The sequence below is a fragment of the Planococcus citri genome, chromosome 4 (genome assembly GCF_950023065.1).
Source record: "Planococcus citri chromosome 4, ihPlaCitr1.1, whole genome shotgun sequence".
In the NCBI taxonomy this organism is placed as follows: Eukaryota; Metazoa; Arthropoda; class Insecta; order Hemiptera; family Pseudococcidae; genus Planococcus; species Planococcus citri.
Window position 1 is genome coordinate 10,034,495 of NC_088680.1, and position 16,675 is coordinate 10,051,169.

The window sequence follows — 16,675 nt, forward strand, 5'->3', positions numbered from 1 at the left end:
CCAAATTGACCAAGAAAGCTGAAATTTGGTATATACCCTATTTTCGACATGCCAAATCGATTGGAAACTGTTCCAAACCGTTTTGAGCAGTTCTGGAGAACCTCCAGCAGATTTTTGAAACTAAAAATTCCCACAAAATTTTATCAAATGGACTGTTGGAAAGCGGAAATTTACTCTGCAACTAATGTTTTTTGGAGCTTTCAGCAACTTGTTGAAAATTACTGGAGCCTCCAGTAGATTTTTGAAAGTTGAAATCAAACAGAGATGGAAAGCCAAAATTTACTCTGCACTCCAATTTTAACACCCTCTGAAGACGACTTCTGGTGGGTTCAAGTCATTTTGGAGCCTCCAGCAACTTTTTTAAAAATTACTGGAGCCTCCACCAGGTTTTTGAGACTTGAAATTCCCACGACATTTTATCAAATGGAGTTAGCAAGCTGAAATTTACTTCCCAACCAATTTTAATACGATATGAAGTCGACTGCATGGTGGTTTCAAATGGTTTTGAAGCTTCCAGCTACTTTTTGGAAATTTCAATTTTCCAAAAAAATGCCATACAGCCATTCAAAAAGTTACTGGAGGCTCCAAAACGACTTTAAATCCACCTGCAGTTGACTTTGTAGCGTATTGAAATCAGTTTGCAGAATGAATTCGGCTTTCCAACACTCCATTTGATGAAATTTTGTGGGAACTTTTAGTTTAAAAAATCTGCTGGAAGCTCCAGAACTGCTCGAAACGATTTGAAACAGTTTGCAATCGATTTGACATGTCGAAAATAGGGTATATCCCAAATTTCAGCTTTCTTGGTCAATTTGGTAAAATTTCGATTTTTTCCCACATTTTAGGCCTTTTGATTTTCAAAATTCACGAAAAATCAAAAAAGGCACTTTAGCATTTGAAATTTTGAGAGGTGATAAACTTTTACCTGATCTTTCGATCTACTTACTTGTGTACGAAAAATTTCATGAGCAGCTTTTTTTAAATTCTTCAAATTTTCAAAAATTCGCCAAAAATCCAAAAATGAACATTATGACTTGAAATTTGGGTTACAGGGGTTTTAGGATATGCCCTTTCGATCTAGTTCGGTTTCATTCAAATCGGAATGTACCATTTAAAAACTCTGCTTACGAGAGCAGAAACTACTCAACAAGCGAAGCTGAATGGCGACATAAAGCATTATTCATATTTAAAATTCAAACCATCATTCGATACTGAGAAATACATATACACGCGTGAAGGGAAAGAGAACAGTACAGCGACCAATGAAAAGAAAATCGCTTCGGTATTGTATCGGAAACATGGGTACGGGGGAGGGGCAGGGGAGAAGTACCGCAAAAGAGAGAGGATCAGCTTTCATTCAAAACATACACCGTCATCTTGGGATTTCATAAAAGGAGCACTTCATTAATTTGGGCACGTATTTTGCTCGCTTAGGTGGATGATTTTGAATAGCCTGCCGCTGGGATAAGATATGAAACGTAATGGAGCACGCGGGCGCCTCTCTCAAATCTATCTCACCACACTCCGTTGTTATGTGCTGTGCTGCGCCCTATGCTGCGATGTCAATTAATGGCAAATTGTTTACTCAATACTGTTGTCTTATTCTCTCTGTCAGCATCAACAACCTTTGCTTAAACCCCGGCGAGTCGAGTATCTTCTAATTTGTTTGCATTTTGTTGCCGATTTCTTCGTCGTCGCTCTCTTGTTAATCACATTGTCAAATATTTTCCATTACAAATATATCGATAATTTAACCTAACAAAGCCTTTAATTTTATGTCATGAATTTTCATGAATGTTACATCAGCCTCATCATGTATCTCGTGTAGCGAAAAACGTTCTTCTTCCTACGACATTATCATCTTGTTCAATCTGTATCAACATCTATGTTAAAATTTTACTCGATCGAATAACAAATTTGTATTCTAATCGAAAATGCAATTTCTTTTGAATTTACTCTTTTAATTAACGCGCTGGCTTAGCAGCTTCGTCGTCATTCTCTTGCTTACTCTCGTTTTCTATTTTTTTTCTCCTTTGCTTTCTCTCCCACCATGTTTTTTTCGTTAATATTTTAAACACGTCCATCTCAACGTTATGAATTCATAAATTAATTTTTAACCCCTCTTCGTGCAGCAGTAAAGTTTCCAATAAGTTGAAAAGACTTGTCAATAATGTTTCCCCTTATAGTGCTTTTTTTTCTTTTTTGAAAGGTGCTGTAGCAGCAGTGATCGTGTACGTCGAGTGTACGTTTGTAAGTTCACATTTGGCCCTGTGCGAAATTTCTCACCACATATGCGTAGGTGATTACCTTTTATGAGAGTTTATTTGATTTTGGGGCGAAGGATGCTGTAAAAAGCGCTACAAACCGTGTTTACGTCAACCTTCACCATTAACCCAATACTATAACGGGGTGAGAGTCTTACTATATAAGCTATATAAAATGCTATAGCACGAGTGTTTCAGCTGGAATAGCTGTCCTAGCTCTTCCTGTTACTAAATTATCATCATCTTTTTCTCATTCCAGCATCCTTAACGTGTTTTTTTTTCAAATCACTCATCACGTGGCAGTTCTTCTATTCGCTTCCTGTGTAGAAAATATTTATTCCAAATTTTATAGGCTGAAAGGGAGCTGCGATGCATACCAGTGGGTGAGATTAAACAGTGGCCTTTTTTTTTTTTTTTTTGAATAGCAATGGCAGAATAAGGTAAGTAATATGTCAAAAGCACCTTGGTCACTTTTTTCAAATTTTTCGGTGACCTTTTATTTGTGACGATGAAAAATAATTTTAGAGCCAGTCATCAGAATCGTGCCACATTTGAGGAGGAGGATGTTCCGGAAAAATAGGGTTTATACACTTTTTGGCTTGATCTTATACGAATCAGTTCGTTCGCGAATGATTCACCGAAAATGAATCGATTCGTTCGCGAATGATTCACCAAAAATCATTTAATTCGTTTGCAAATGATCCACCAAAACTTGAGTAAATGACTCGACTCGTTCGCGAACGATTCACTTATAAAAATCGATTCGTTCGCGAATGATTCACCAATAATCATTTACTTTGTTTGCGAATGATTCACTAAAACTTGAGTAAATGAATCAATTCGTTCGCGAATGATTCACTTACACGAATCAATTCGTTTGCGAATGATTCACATATACATAATAATTCGTTCGCGAATGATTCACCAAAAATTATTCAATTCGTTCACGAATGATTCGCCAAAAATGATTCAATTTGTTCGCGAATGATTCACCAAAAGTCAAGTAAATGAATCGATTCGTTCGTGAACGATTCACCAAATGTCAAGTAAATGACTCGCCTCGTTCGCGAACGATTCACTTATACAAATCGATTTGTTCGCGAATGATTCACCAAAAATCATTTACTTTGTTTGCGAATGATTCACTAAAACTCGAGTAAATGAATCAATTCGTTCGCGAACGATTCACTTACACGAATCAATTCGTTTGCGAACGATTCACATGTACATAATAATTCGTTCGCGAATGATTCACCAAAAATTATTCAATTCGTTCACGAATGTTTCGCCAAAAATGATTTAATTAGTTCGCGAATGATTCACCAAAAGTCAAGTACATGAATCGATTCGTTCGTGAACGATTCACTTATACAAATCAATTTGTTGGCGAATGGTTCACCAAAAAAAATTTAACTCATTCGCGAATGATTCACTAAAAGTCAGGTGAATGAATCGATTCGTTCGCGAACGATTCATCTATACGAATCAATTCGTTCGCGAATGATTCACCAAAAATTATTCAATTCATTTGTGAATGATTCACCAAAAGTTAAGTAAATGAATCAATTCGTTCGCGAATGATTCACCAAAAATGATTTAATTTGTTCGCGAATGATTCACCAAAAGTCACATAAATGAATCGATTCGTTCGTGAACGATTCACCTATACGAATCAATTCGTTCGCGAACGATTCACTCATTCGAATCAATTCGTTCGCGAATGATTCACCAAAAGTTAAGTAAATGAGTCGATTCGTTCGCGAACGATTCACTTATACGAATCAATTCGTTCGCGAACGATTCACTCATTCGAATCAATTCGTTCGCGAACGATTCACTCATTCGAATCAATTCGTTCGCGAATGATTCACCAAAAATTATTCAATTCGTGCACGAATGATTCACCAAAAATAATTTATTTCGTTCGCGAATGATTCGTCAACTATTGACCAATTTAATTGCGATTTATTCACCTAGAAATCAATCAATTTGTTCAATTGCCAATCGGTTGTGAATGATTCGATTCGATTCACTTCGCTTGAAAACAGATCAATTCCTATTCAATAGTTTCACAAAATCCGAATCAATCGTAAATTAAGTGATCCGTTTGCGAATGATTCGCCAATAAATCAACCAATTTATTTAATCACCAATCGTTCGTAGTTGAATGATTCGATTCTCAATTGCTGTACAAAGTAATGTTCTAACAAAATTGACTCAATTTGTTCGTAAAAGATTTGTATTTGAAAAATAGTCGGTCTCCTCACGCATAAAATGTGGGTGTTTTTTCATGTTTTTGTGGCAAAGGGGTTAAATTTGATCAAAAAAATCACAGACACAATAGATCCGAACTTATGGTGTTTATAATAATTTCATTCTGATTAATTTCTTAAACAATTTTTTCAAAACTTGAAAAAATCTTCTAAAGGCTTTGGAATGGTTTGAAATCTCCTACCAATTGATTTGTGAGGTCAAAAATAGCGTATTAAAGCCAACTTCAACTAGGTATCTGGGTTCACCCCAATTTTATTTTATCAAATTTCAATTTCTTTATTTTTTCATGAAAAATGAGCCAAATTTGAATTTTTTAAAACGTTCCAAATATCGAGAAATGAAATCGAGCACATGAAATTTGAGCTTTTGATGTATTTTATAGTGCTTACCTACACTCTTTTATTTTAAAAATTTGTTTTTTTTTCTTCTTGAAAAAATCTCCGATTTTGAAGGAAAAAAACTCATTTCCTAAAAAAGTTTTTAAAATCAGCTTTTCAACAATATTTTGAAAAATTTGCTTTTGAATAAGAGAAAAATTGCCTTCGAAACCTTATTGCAAGTTTTTTCTCAAAAAAATGTCATTTTTCAAGTAGGGAAATGCTTCAATAAATATACGTAGGTACATAACTTATTTAAGTGCTGCTATCATTTTTTGCTGAACAAACAAATAATTATCTACCACTGATGAAACTTATTTTTCAACGAATAAAATTTCGTTTTCTCAGTTTTTTTAAAAAATATTTTAAATGTTTATTGTTTATTATCAGTGTTCTCGAATTATTTCCCACATTACAAGAAACCAGATAGTCTTGACATTCAAAAAAAAAAAAAGGAAGAGAAAAAAAGAAGAAGAAACGAGTGTAGGTACTTTATTAGTTTCAGAAACGTTGACTGAAGCAACTTATCACTAAAATCCAACCGAAATATTTTTTCATGTGTAGGAGAGGGACGTAAGAAGGATCACAAGAGAAAAAATAAGAGGCGAGAAAAAATGAACAACTCGTCATTTGTTTTCCTACACATTATATTCGTATATTGATAGACTACTAAAACAAACATCATTTTTCGTATTGTTTGGCTGACGATGTTTCCGCTCGAAAGAGCAGATCTGAAATTTATCGTTAAAGTACCTACTTGTACTCAGGATTTGTACCTGTATACTTTGGTATAGGTAAAACCCCACGCAGAAAACAGGTGCTTATAAGAGTGTACTGTACAAAAAACCAAGCGAAACTCCATCATCTCATGTTCGAGTCGAGTCGAGTCATCTTAGCTGTGTAAATATTCAATAAATCGTCTGTTAAAATATTTTTAAACGCTTGTTCGACAAGTGAACGCGATGTCGTAGTCGAAAAAGGTCATACATAATGCATTAGACGCGTTCGTCAAGAAACCTAAGTATAGGAAGGCGAAAGTCCCCATGCTTTCGTATTACTATATCTCGAACATGTACTAAAGTACACGTTAAACGCGATCGAACGTGTAAACTTGGTCGAGAATACGAAAATACTTTCGGAAACTTTGTCCATACACCAGCCTCTCGTATATATAGAGAAAACGAGCGAACGAGTTTGAAAAAAAAAACTCTACAAAGTCGAGAGGGGAGCTGTATAGGTAGGTACATGTAGCGTAAAAAAAACGTCGTCGACACCTTGGAAATAATTAATAAATCGTCGGCACACACGGTAATAAATTTCATCGGAAGTGTTTTTAATTTGAAAATTACAACGCGAAATTAATTCGTGGAATTCGATTAAAGCGAACCGACCAGATAAAAAACACACTGGCGAAGTTTACGGCAAGAAAAACAGTTTAAATAGAGAAATGTAAAAAATGCTTCCAATTCTCAGCAGACCTTTTTTTTCTCCTTTTGCTCGCTTTTTCCTCTTCCTTTTGCTGCGAAACATTTAAACAGTCGAAATACTCGCAAATGTATAAAACTTGCAAACGACTACAAGGTTTTTATCTTTCAAACTAATTTCCTTCTTTTATTGTTTTTTTTTCTCGCGTTTTTTTCTCTCTCTACCTATCTTTTTCTCGCCGTCGCCATTCTTCGTCTAACGTGTGCGGTGTGGATGGTGGATAAAAATACTCGCGTACGAGAGCCGGCTCAAGGTTTCATAAATCATCGGATTTTCGCCTGCCTCCAAAGATGTCGGTTGTTTTGAAATTTAAAAATGACTACCAGCGAAGCTTCTCGCGGAACAGTTTGGCAAGGTTTACGTAAGTAGATATACGACGTGAAAACTCAAGTTGAAGAATCTCAAAATGGTGGCGTTTTTTGGAGTCGTTATTACATAAATGATGTGTAATCTGATTATAGGCCTACGTATGCCATAGAGCCTGATATATGCCTTGAATTGGCGAGGTGTGAGGTGAAGTTTTTGTCCCACTGAGGAATATGATTGGAGGCATTTAACAAATTGCAGGTAATTTTCAATGGAATGAATTAGACAACTTTTGCAACATAAATGTAGTTCAGTTGTATTTTGAAAGATTTTGGAAGAATTTAAAATGCACTGTCAGATCAGGAAATTGACCTTGTCTGACTGACAATGAGCTCGTAAGTACCTTTCGAGGGTGTAAATATCTCATTTTAAGAACTGGTTCGTTAAATTGTGAGTAAAAGGATAGTTGAAGTTGGTTTTCTGCGGTATTTTTGACCTCACAAATCAATTGGTAGAGATTTCAAACCTTTCCACAGCCTCCAGAATATATTTGAAGTTTCGAAGAAAAAAAAAAATGTTGCAAAAATGAATCGGAATGAAATTAAACACCATAAATTCGTATCCATTGTATATGTGACTTTATTGATCGATTTTGGAGCAAAAAAAAAAATGAAATTGACCTGAATTAATTTTTTCAAGTTTTTTGTGCAGTCTTTCATTTTCAGTGGTAAAAATTGACTTTAGAGCTCACCGACACAATAACCTTTTCAAAAAATGGAAAAGCGTTCACTTTCATTCTAGACCTTGTACAATTTGACCTACAATACTCAAGACTGACTCAAGACCGTAAAAAACCTTTTTTTTCAGGTCATCCTCCTCCTCCTTCTCCCCTCCACAAAAGTGGCAGGATTCTGATGATAGGATCTCCATTCGCAAACGAATCGATCAATTCTTTAATTTTATGAATCGATTCGTTCGCGAATGATTCACAAAAAATGATTCAATTCGTTCGTGAATGATTCACCAAAAATTTAGTAAATGAATCAATTCGTTCTCGGATGGTTCATCAAAAATTGAGTAAATGAATCGATTCGTTCGCGAACGAGTCACTTATACGAATCAATTCGTTCGCGAATGGTTCATCAAAAATTGAGTAAATGAATCGATTCGTTCCCGAACGAGTCACTTATACAAATCAATTCGTTCGCGAATGATTCATCAAAAATTGAGTAAATGAATCGATTCGTTCATGAACGAGTCACTTATACGAATCAATGCGTTCGCGAATGATTCATCAAAAATTGAGTAAATGAATCGATTCGTTCATGAACGAGTCACTTATACGAATCAATGCGTTCGCGAATGATTCATCAAAAATTTAGTAAATGAATCAATTCGTTCGCGAATGATTCAGTATCTATTGATCGATTCGTTCGCGAATGATTCACCTAGAAATCAATCAGTATGTTCAATCGCCAATTGGTTGTGAATGTGTGATGAGCAGACATGCCCTGACTGCCTATGGTAGTCACTATTGTAATTATCTCTGTGGTAGTATTTCTTAGAATAACTGGTTTAGAGGTAGAGGGGAAAGGTTACGTATGTAAATTACAGCGATCCTGGGTCTGGACCAGGATGGCGAAAATCACCTTCTTCACTACCTGTTCAAGAACTGCAGCTCTCGGTACAGTGGTCAATTCACGACTATTTTAGGCTTCAGCCTCCTTGCTTTTTATATTCAAATTAATTATTACCCGCTTGTTTGGTGTGAATTTGTGTCAACTTAACGTAATCGCGATTAAGATTCAATGAATTACCGCGTTTTATGGCATTTTGGATCATCTTCTATCTGTCGACCATAGAAGTATGTACCCAGTTTCAATGATATTATGATATAGAATTCAGAGTCGTCATTGGTATTCAAAAAATAGACCCCTTAATTGGAGACGATTAACGCGAACAGTTGGGTAAGTGTTGAAACACACTCCACTAATCACATTATTTATGCTTTTATTGCTAATAATGTAGAAGCGTCTCATAAGTAGAGCAATTTTTCGCATATATCACCTACTTATGAGCAGAGTAAGAGTTAAAAATTAGGATTAGATAATTTTAACTTGGCCCATTTCGTTAACCAGTATGCCAGGACTTGCTCCTGAGTAAATTTGTTCCCTGCTTAATGTAATCTAGAGCTAATCATCTATTTTATGATACTGTATTAATTAGTGTTACGTTAATTAATACTTTATGCCTTGCACGACATATTATCATTGCATTTCATTGATATTTATTTAATTAATAAATCAATATGTAAATTGTTGTCTCGTAATTAATTTATTAATTATGGAGTTCAGAAAAAACTAGTATGTATAGTGATTTGGGATTATTGAGTTGCCTACTTCTCTGTAGTAGGCATAGGGAGATTCTCACCCCCTGAGGAGATATTTCCCATCATCCTGCATCTACGAATCATTAATATCTACCCCTCTATCACCAATTATTCCCATCTTCACTATTACAAATGATTCGATTTGATTCACTTCGCTTTAAAACAGATCAATTCCTATACAATAATTTGACAAAAACCGAATCAATCGTAACTTAATTGATTCGTTTGCGAATGATTCACCAAGAAACCAATGAATTTATTTAATCACCTAGTTTTTTTATGAGGTGTCCTAATATGGACCACCTGTGATAATGAATTATATACTCATTTTCTCACATCCGCTGAGAAGGGAGATGCTTAAAATACTTTTTTTTGTTCATTTCTAAAAATAAATACGATGTTTTGAAACGTAAAAATATGTTTATTTTAACATTTTATAGGTGGTCCATAGGCGTCCAAAATTTCGAACAGTCATTTTGACACTCGTCACTCAGCAATAAAAAAAACATGCTTAAAGTTGACCTTCGCCCCTGAATTTTTGTACAGTGTTAGTGGAAGGGTGGAACTTCATTTTAAGCCTTTATGGAGGTTTCTACTCCCTATAGTTTTCAAATGGCAATCTTCCAAAAAAAAGTGGTCCATAACAGGTGCCTCTACCCTTATTAAAAAATTCACTGAAGGCTCCACAATTAATGGAAAATTGAAACTGGTGACCAATCGACTGCAGAGGTTAAAAAATCTGTAATACGAATCAAATTTCACCTATCCATCCAACTTGGATCAAAATCTGATTTTTTGTGGAAAAATGGACCAAATTTAAATTCTTGAGAATTTGCCAAAAAGCAAAAAACAAAATTAGGCTCTCAAAATTTGATCATTTGCTGTACCTTTAAATCTTGTTCTTGAACGAGTTTCGTTTTTTAATTTTTTTTTGCCAATCCAAAAATTTCAGGACTGTCTGGGATAGGTAGCTTCCCTTTTAGGGGACATGGACATAGCTTAACTACCTAATTTTAAAATATTGCATTTGAAAAATCCAGATTTTAAATGATTTTTCTAGATTTGTTTTTTGACAAATAGTTACTTTCTCTGAAAATTTTAGCCCTTTGACTTTGAATGAATATGTGCCAGAAACCCCCCCCCTCCCAACCACTAAAAACAATGAAAACAAAAATGAAAAAAATCGAACATAATTTGTTTAAAATTTTTCAATTTAGCGTCAGACTCATTCTAAATGACTTTTTCAAGATAAAATCATCCTCAGTTTCCCAAATAGTGTCAATGCCTCGGTATGATTCCTCAAAATTGGGGAAAAAATTGAAAAATTGAAGTGTATAAATTTTATTTGATAAATTTACAGGAATCTAAGTTTCTTATTTCCAGCCAAAACCCTCCAAAATAACTCTTTTTTCAAGAAAACCCCTCCGTCAGTCCACCAAATAAAGTCCCCCAAAAGCTACTAAAAATTTCATAACATTATCCCCCCCCCCACTTTGAGGGCGTCAATACTGAAGGATCAATACTGATTAGGAAGAGATCGAGGGAGGTTTCTTCTTCAATTTTTTCAAACTTTGGATTGCTCCATAGCAATTAAGGGACCAACATCGCTTTCGCTTGGGTGATCATCAAGAGAAATTTTGAACAAATTATCAAAAAAATTGGTTCATTCCATACGTGTTGTTTGATTTTTTTCAACTTCGAAGGCTCCGTAAGGCGTAAGGTGACACCAATATGGCACCAATATTGTTTTTTTTTGGAGGGGGGTATGGGAATTTTTCCTTCTGAAGAAATGAATGTCAAGTACTTACTCGTAGGTAGGGGAAAGTCCCCTAAAAGTGCGCAGTCTCCTAATAGTGCGCAGCGCCATATCTCGCGATTGGCACCACTGAAAAATTCGTGAGGTAGCTCATTTGAAAGAGCGTGTCGTGACGATTATTTTGATGTATCATACAAGCCATTTGGCTAAATTTTACGCGTGCAAAGTCAAAAAATGTGAATTTTCAATTTCTGATATAATTTTTTTTTGTGAAAAGTTAACAATTTGTATTGCTCTTGTTGAATTGCAAAAATTTATGAGATAAATTATATTATATCATTCTGTAGGGAATTTTATCCTCTTTAATATTGTTGTAAAAGTTTGAAAATTCATTCTTTCGTTTTCTTGAAAATAATTTTTAAAGAGATAGAGGATATTTTTGAACTATGGATTCCCAATAGTGCGCATCCTAGAAAATCTGTAAATACGCTTGTGTTTTTCACTACCTAACTTTTGTTTTGATAGAATGGAGTGTTAAATACCTGTAAAAGGCTAAAGGGTGTTAGTTTTCAGTGAAGAAACATTCCTAAGAGTGAAAGAATACTTGAACAATGGGCTTTCTTTGCAGAAATAAGCTCACACATAACCCCTACTCATAGTAAAACATATTTTCGCAATTTTCGTCAAGTACTCATGTTTTTTATATCTGTTCTCAGTGTTCTCGTGATAATTAAACGTATTATTGCGATTTTTGTCAAGAATTAATTTTTTTGAAGTAAATTTACACATTGCGCACTATTAGGAACCCCACTGCGCACTTTGAAGGAGCCCATGGCTCCTAATAGTGCGCATTTGACATTTTTTACTCAAGGTAGGATTTCTCAGTCAGTTATCAATGAAAAATTTTGAAACTCTGGAATTATGTAGCTGAATGATACAGCTACAACATATTAAAAAATCACGATCCTAGGTAACTTTGCGGCGGAATGAAAGCGATTTTGGTACTAAGTGCGCACTATTGGGAGACTTTCCCCTATTTAGAAAAATTCTGTCGAGAAATGAAAATTTTTCAAAACTTTTTTGAATATTTTATTCAAAGGGAATTAAAAAGACTCCTTATTAAGCGACTAATGTTCCAAACTTCAATTTACTCCATTACATATTTTGTTTCATTTTTTTTTTTTTTTTTTTTCATTTTGGAGGATTCCAAATGGGGATCCAACTAGCATTGGGAAACCGTGGCAAATTCTTTTCCAAAAAAGAAGATAATTCAGAAAAATGTTGACGCAGAAATTATGAATTTTTGGATATGTTGGATTTTCTCGATTTTTCCACTTTGAGGGAGGGTGAAGAGGCTTCTAGTACAACTTTTTTTTTTGATTTTAGAGAAAAAATCAAAAAATATGAAATTGCATAATGCATAAATATTTTTTCATAAAGTCCAAATCAAAAAGCAAAACCTCAAAATACAAAATAAGACACACCCTGTTAGACATACTCCCTCATCTTTTGTTCAGTTTTGATCTCAAAATCTGAAATTGCTGAAAAATCCAAATTATCAAAGAAACGCCAGAAATCACAAAAAATTGATTCTGGTAATCGAGATTGAAACTCGCAGATAAAAATTCCAACTTCTCTATTCACTTCTGTCGTCCAAATATGCCCAAAATGTATAGAACCTCGTTTTTTCCAAACCTCCAAAAAAAATCAAAAACATTTTCCAAGTTGCATATTTTCATCTATCTACTAAAATGTATCTCTTACTCCACGATACCCTCATTTTATAAAAATTTTCTCCACGATACAGAAAATATGCTCAAAATAGCTCCCCAAAAGAATACTCCAGAGGTGAATTTCATCTTTCACCCTAGCATATTAGGCACTCGTTCATAATAGGAAAAAAAATATCACACATCAGGGGCTCAGTACCTACGTAATACACGCTTTCAAAAACCAATCCTCACAGGGAAAATAACACCGATATTTGCGACTTTTACTAATTTCAAAGCGTTTAAAATCTTACCACATTAGATAAGGAATACACCTATGATAAGTACCTAAACTAAAGACACTCTCACACACACTCCAGCCCTCAAGAACCAAACTAAAAAAAAAACCTACACCCAGCAAAGAAACGCGAATAACTTGATTTTGTAAATTTTCCAAAGCAATATATTGTTCGTTTCTCGTATACGTACGAAATGGTACACGGCAATAAAAGCGAAATTTACATTCGATGTGTTTTTTGAAAATAGTCCCAGCAAATGGAATAATCATAAAATGAAACTGTTATTTTACACATTTCACGTTTGTGTGTGCGAGATGCATATCGAACGTATTTACCGCAGCTTAAAGGCAACCAGAGATGTTTCTTACATTTTTTTTTTCTTCAGCTCGCTACTTCACCACCGACAGACATTAAGTTCATCACAATAAGCTTCATCGTCAGTTTTGCGTTTTGCTCCTTCATCGTGCTCACGATATGCGAGAAAATTTTTTATTTTTTTACTAGAGATGCTGTGGCGCTTTTGCTTTACGATATTTTTAATCTTGATTATAGCGATTTATCGCCATCTCTGGCGGTAAACCAATTGTTGATGGTGGATTCTTATTACGCTATTTTGGTTAACGGTCGTATTCTCGCGCTCGTGGAGGCAGTGCCTCTACTTATTCGACGTCATAATAAAATGTTATGGTCTTCTAAAACGAATATTTACGCGGTGTACTCGTTTCCACATGATATGGTAATATTATTTGTAGTATGGAAAATAAACAGCCACGGAGTGTTTCTCATCTCACTCTCTTCGTAGCACCTGTACCTATGTATACTTAATCCAAGCCCTTCTCTCTCTCTTATATCCATGCGATAATACCTATAACTTTATAAAAAGAACTGTCAATATTCGCGAGCATCTTCGAAGATGAAGAAAATACCCCATCGAATTATCGTGTTCATTATAAAGTTATATGGCAAAAGAGAACAAGAACAAGAATCGAGCCACCTTGTCCCTCACACAACCGACGACTCACACTCTCGACAAACTATCATACAATATTATAGCATACGATGTTGAGCAGAGTATAGTATGTACAATATACTATAAGAGAGAGCATTTGTTAAAACCCAACTCGTTTATTGATTGGTGGTTAATGCAAACAAGAAAATAATGATGACAACGTAGATAATGACTATGATAAAGGAGGATAAACAAAATGATGGATGAGGTAATCAGTATGACAGGCCCCTCGGCTTTTTCCTTTTATATCCACTATGAGTTTTCACCCATAAAACGGACGCGGGCGCCTCATCACTCGGTAGTCTTTGAGCTTTACGAAACTGATCTTGTTCGTGGCATCCTGTGCCACCGACGACCGTCGACCTCGTACTGCCTGCCAATTCGCTACACTGCTCGTTTAAATTTGATATTCGAGATACTACTACTAGTATACGTATAGTGTTATATGAAAGGTGCTTTCTGTATACAGCAGTCTTAATTTATGCGATAATATCGACGAATTACAGCTCGATGAGAATCAAATTTAATGAGATAGTATCGTTTTTGCGAGACTGGTGCAGAGTTGAGTTAGGTAGGTAGGTGTTTGTCCGTGATCATGGCCAAGAAATAATTAGTGTGAGGAGGTCTTACCTGGTGTGAGGTTTCCTTTGATGCAGGATATCCTTGGTGATGATAATCGCGACGTCCGAAAACTCACTCGAAGAGTATAGAATCTGTAAGTATGAACAAATTAACGTTAATTGGACTGAATTGGGAAATTATTTTCGAGTATATTATGTACGTATTTAAGCTTCTTAAATTACCTAAAGAGAGTATAATCTAATTAAATTAAGAAATATACTCGAAGCCACTGAAAAATAAAACGTTCGCCAGAGGCTGTTTAGGGGGGAAATGGGTAAATTGGTCCAATATGGGGAATTGTGGGGGGAGGGAAGGGGGTTAGTACCCTAACTGGCGAAACAATTTTCAAACCGAACAAAACTGAATCGAAAGAGCTTGAAAAAAATTAAAATACATGCGAAATGGCCCTGTTCTCAAATTTGGAAAATTATGATGGATTATATTTGGGTACCTCCAAATAAAAATTTCGAGTGGAATTTCCGCCCACAACCTCTTAAACCCCCCCCCCCTTGGACAGTATAGCCTAAAAACGCGTTTTTTGAGAGAAAAATTCTGTATCCATTAGTGTGGGAAAAAATTTCTAGTACTACGGGGAATGTGTAGGGGAAGCCTGGGCCTTTCAACACGGGTTTTTTTGAAAAAATTCATTATACTTAAGTGGGGGTAAAACTGACAGAAGAAAACTTTGAACCACCACAGCTTCGGATTGAAGAGTTGGGCAGAAAAAAATGTTTTCGCCAAAATGTGTCTTTTTACTAGTACTTTCTTCCTACCAATGTCTGCAAAGGGCTCAACTAGGTGACTAACCGGACTTTTCGACGTCATCATCAAGTCCCAAAAGTCCAAAGCTTCAAAGTTTATCGAGCGACAAAACCTTTTTCAAAATTTTTTAAAACTCATTAGGTACCTAGAAAACAGCTGAACAGATTTCGATGAAACTTGAAATCTCACGAAGCCTCCACATCAATTCCCAACGAATCGTTTATTAACAAGCGGATCGGTTTTCAAACGAATTGTTTAGAATGATTAGGTACGTATAAATTTATTCAATTCTCAGTGAATTGCTCGTGAGAGTATTAATTCATTCAAGGGCCAAGGGAATCATTCATGGACGAATTAATTCATTTTTTGAAAGAACCGTTCGCGAACGAATTGATCAATTCTTTAGTTTAGGAATCAATTCGATTGCAAATTATTCATGAAAAATCAATCCATTCGTTCGTGAATGATTAACCAAAAATCAAGTAAATGAATTCATTCGTTCGCGAACGAGTCGCTTATACGAATCAATTCGTTCGCGAATGATTCACCAAACCAAAAATTATTCAATTCGTTCGTGATGATTCACCAAAAATCAAGTAAATGAATCAATTCGTTCGCGAACAAGTCGCTTATACGAATCAATTCGTTCGCGAACGATTCGCTTACACGAATCAATTCGTTCGCGAATGATTCACCAAGAATTATTCAATTCATTCGCGAATGATCCAACAAAAATTATTCAATTCGTTCGTGAATGATTCACCAAAAATCAAGTAAATGAATTGATTCGTTTGCAAACGAGTCACTTATACGAATCAATTCGTTTGCGAATGATTCACCAAAAATTATTCAATTTGTTCGCGAATGATCCATCAAAAATTATTCAATTCGAACGTGAATGATTCACCAGAAATTCAAGTAAATGAATCAGTTAGTTCGCCAATGATTCACCAAAAACTATTCAATTCGTTCGCGAATGATCCACCAAAGATTATTCAATTCGTTCGTGAATGATTCACCAAAAATCTGGTGAATGAATTGATTCGTTTGCGAACGAGTCGCTTATACGAATCAATTCGTTCGTGAATGATTCGCCAAAAACGATTCAATTCGTTCGCGAATGATTTGCCAAAAACGATTCAATTCGTTCGCGAATGATTCACCAATAACGATTCAGTTCGTTCCCGAATGATTTACCAAAAATCAAGTATACGAATCAATTCGTTCGCGAATAGTTCACCAAAAATCAAGTAAAAGAATCGATTCGTTCGCAAACGAGTCACTTATACGATTCAATTCGTTCTCGAATGATTTAAAAAAAATTATTCAATTCATTCTCGAATGATTCATCAAAAATTATTCAATTCATTCTCGAATGATTCATCAAAAATTATTCAAATCATTCGCGAATGATCCAACAAAAA

General features: G+C 35.1%; 1 protein-coding gene across 1 annotated transcript in view; it reads right to left on the minus strand.

Annotated features, from left to right (window-relative positions):
- Window positions 1-16,675, minus strand: part of LOC135843622 (uncharacterized) — a 192,006-nt gene that overhangs the window by 115,024 nt on the left and 60,307 nt on the right. Inside the window, exon 3 of the mRNA XM_065361569.1 lies at window positions 14,499-14,581. Coding sequence (XP_065217641.1) covers window positions 14,499-14,581 — 83 coding nt within the window. The remainder of the gene's footprint in view (window positions 1-14,498; window positions 14,582-16,675) is intronic.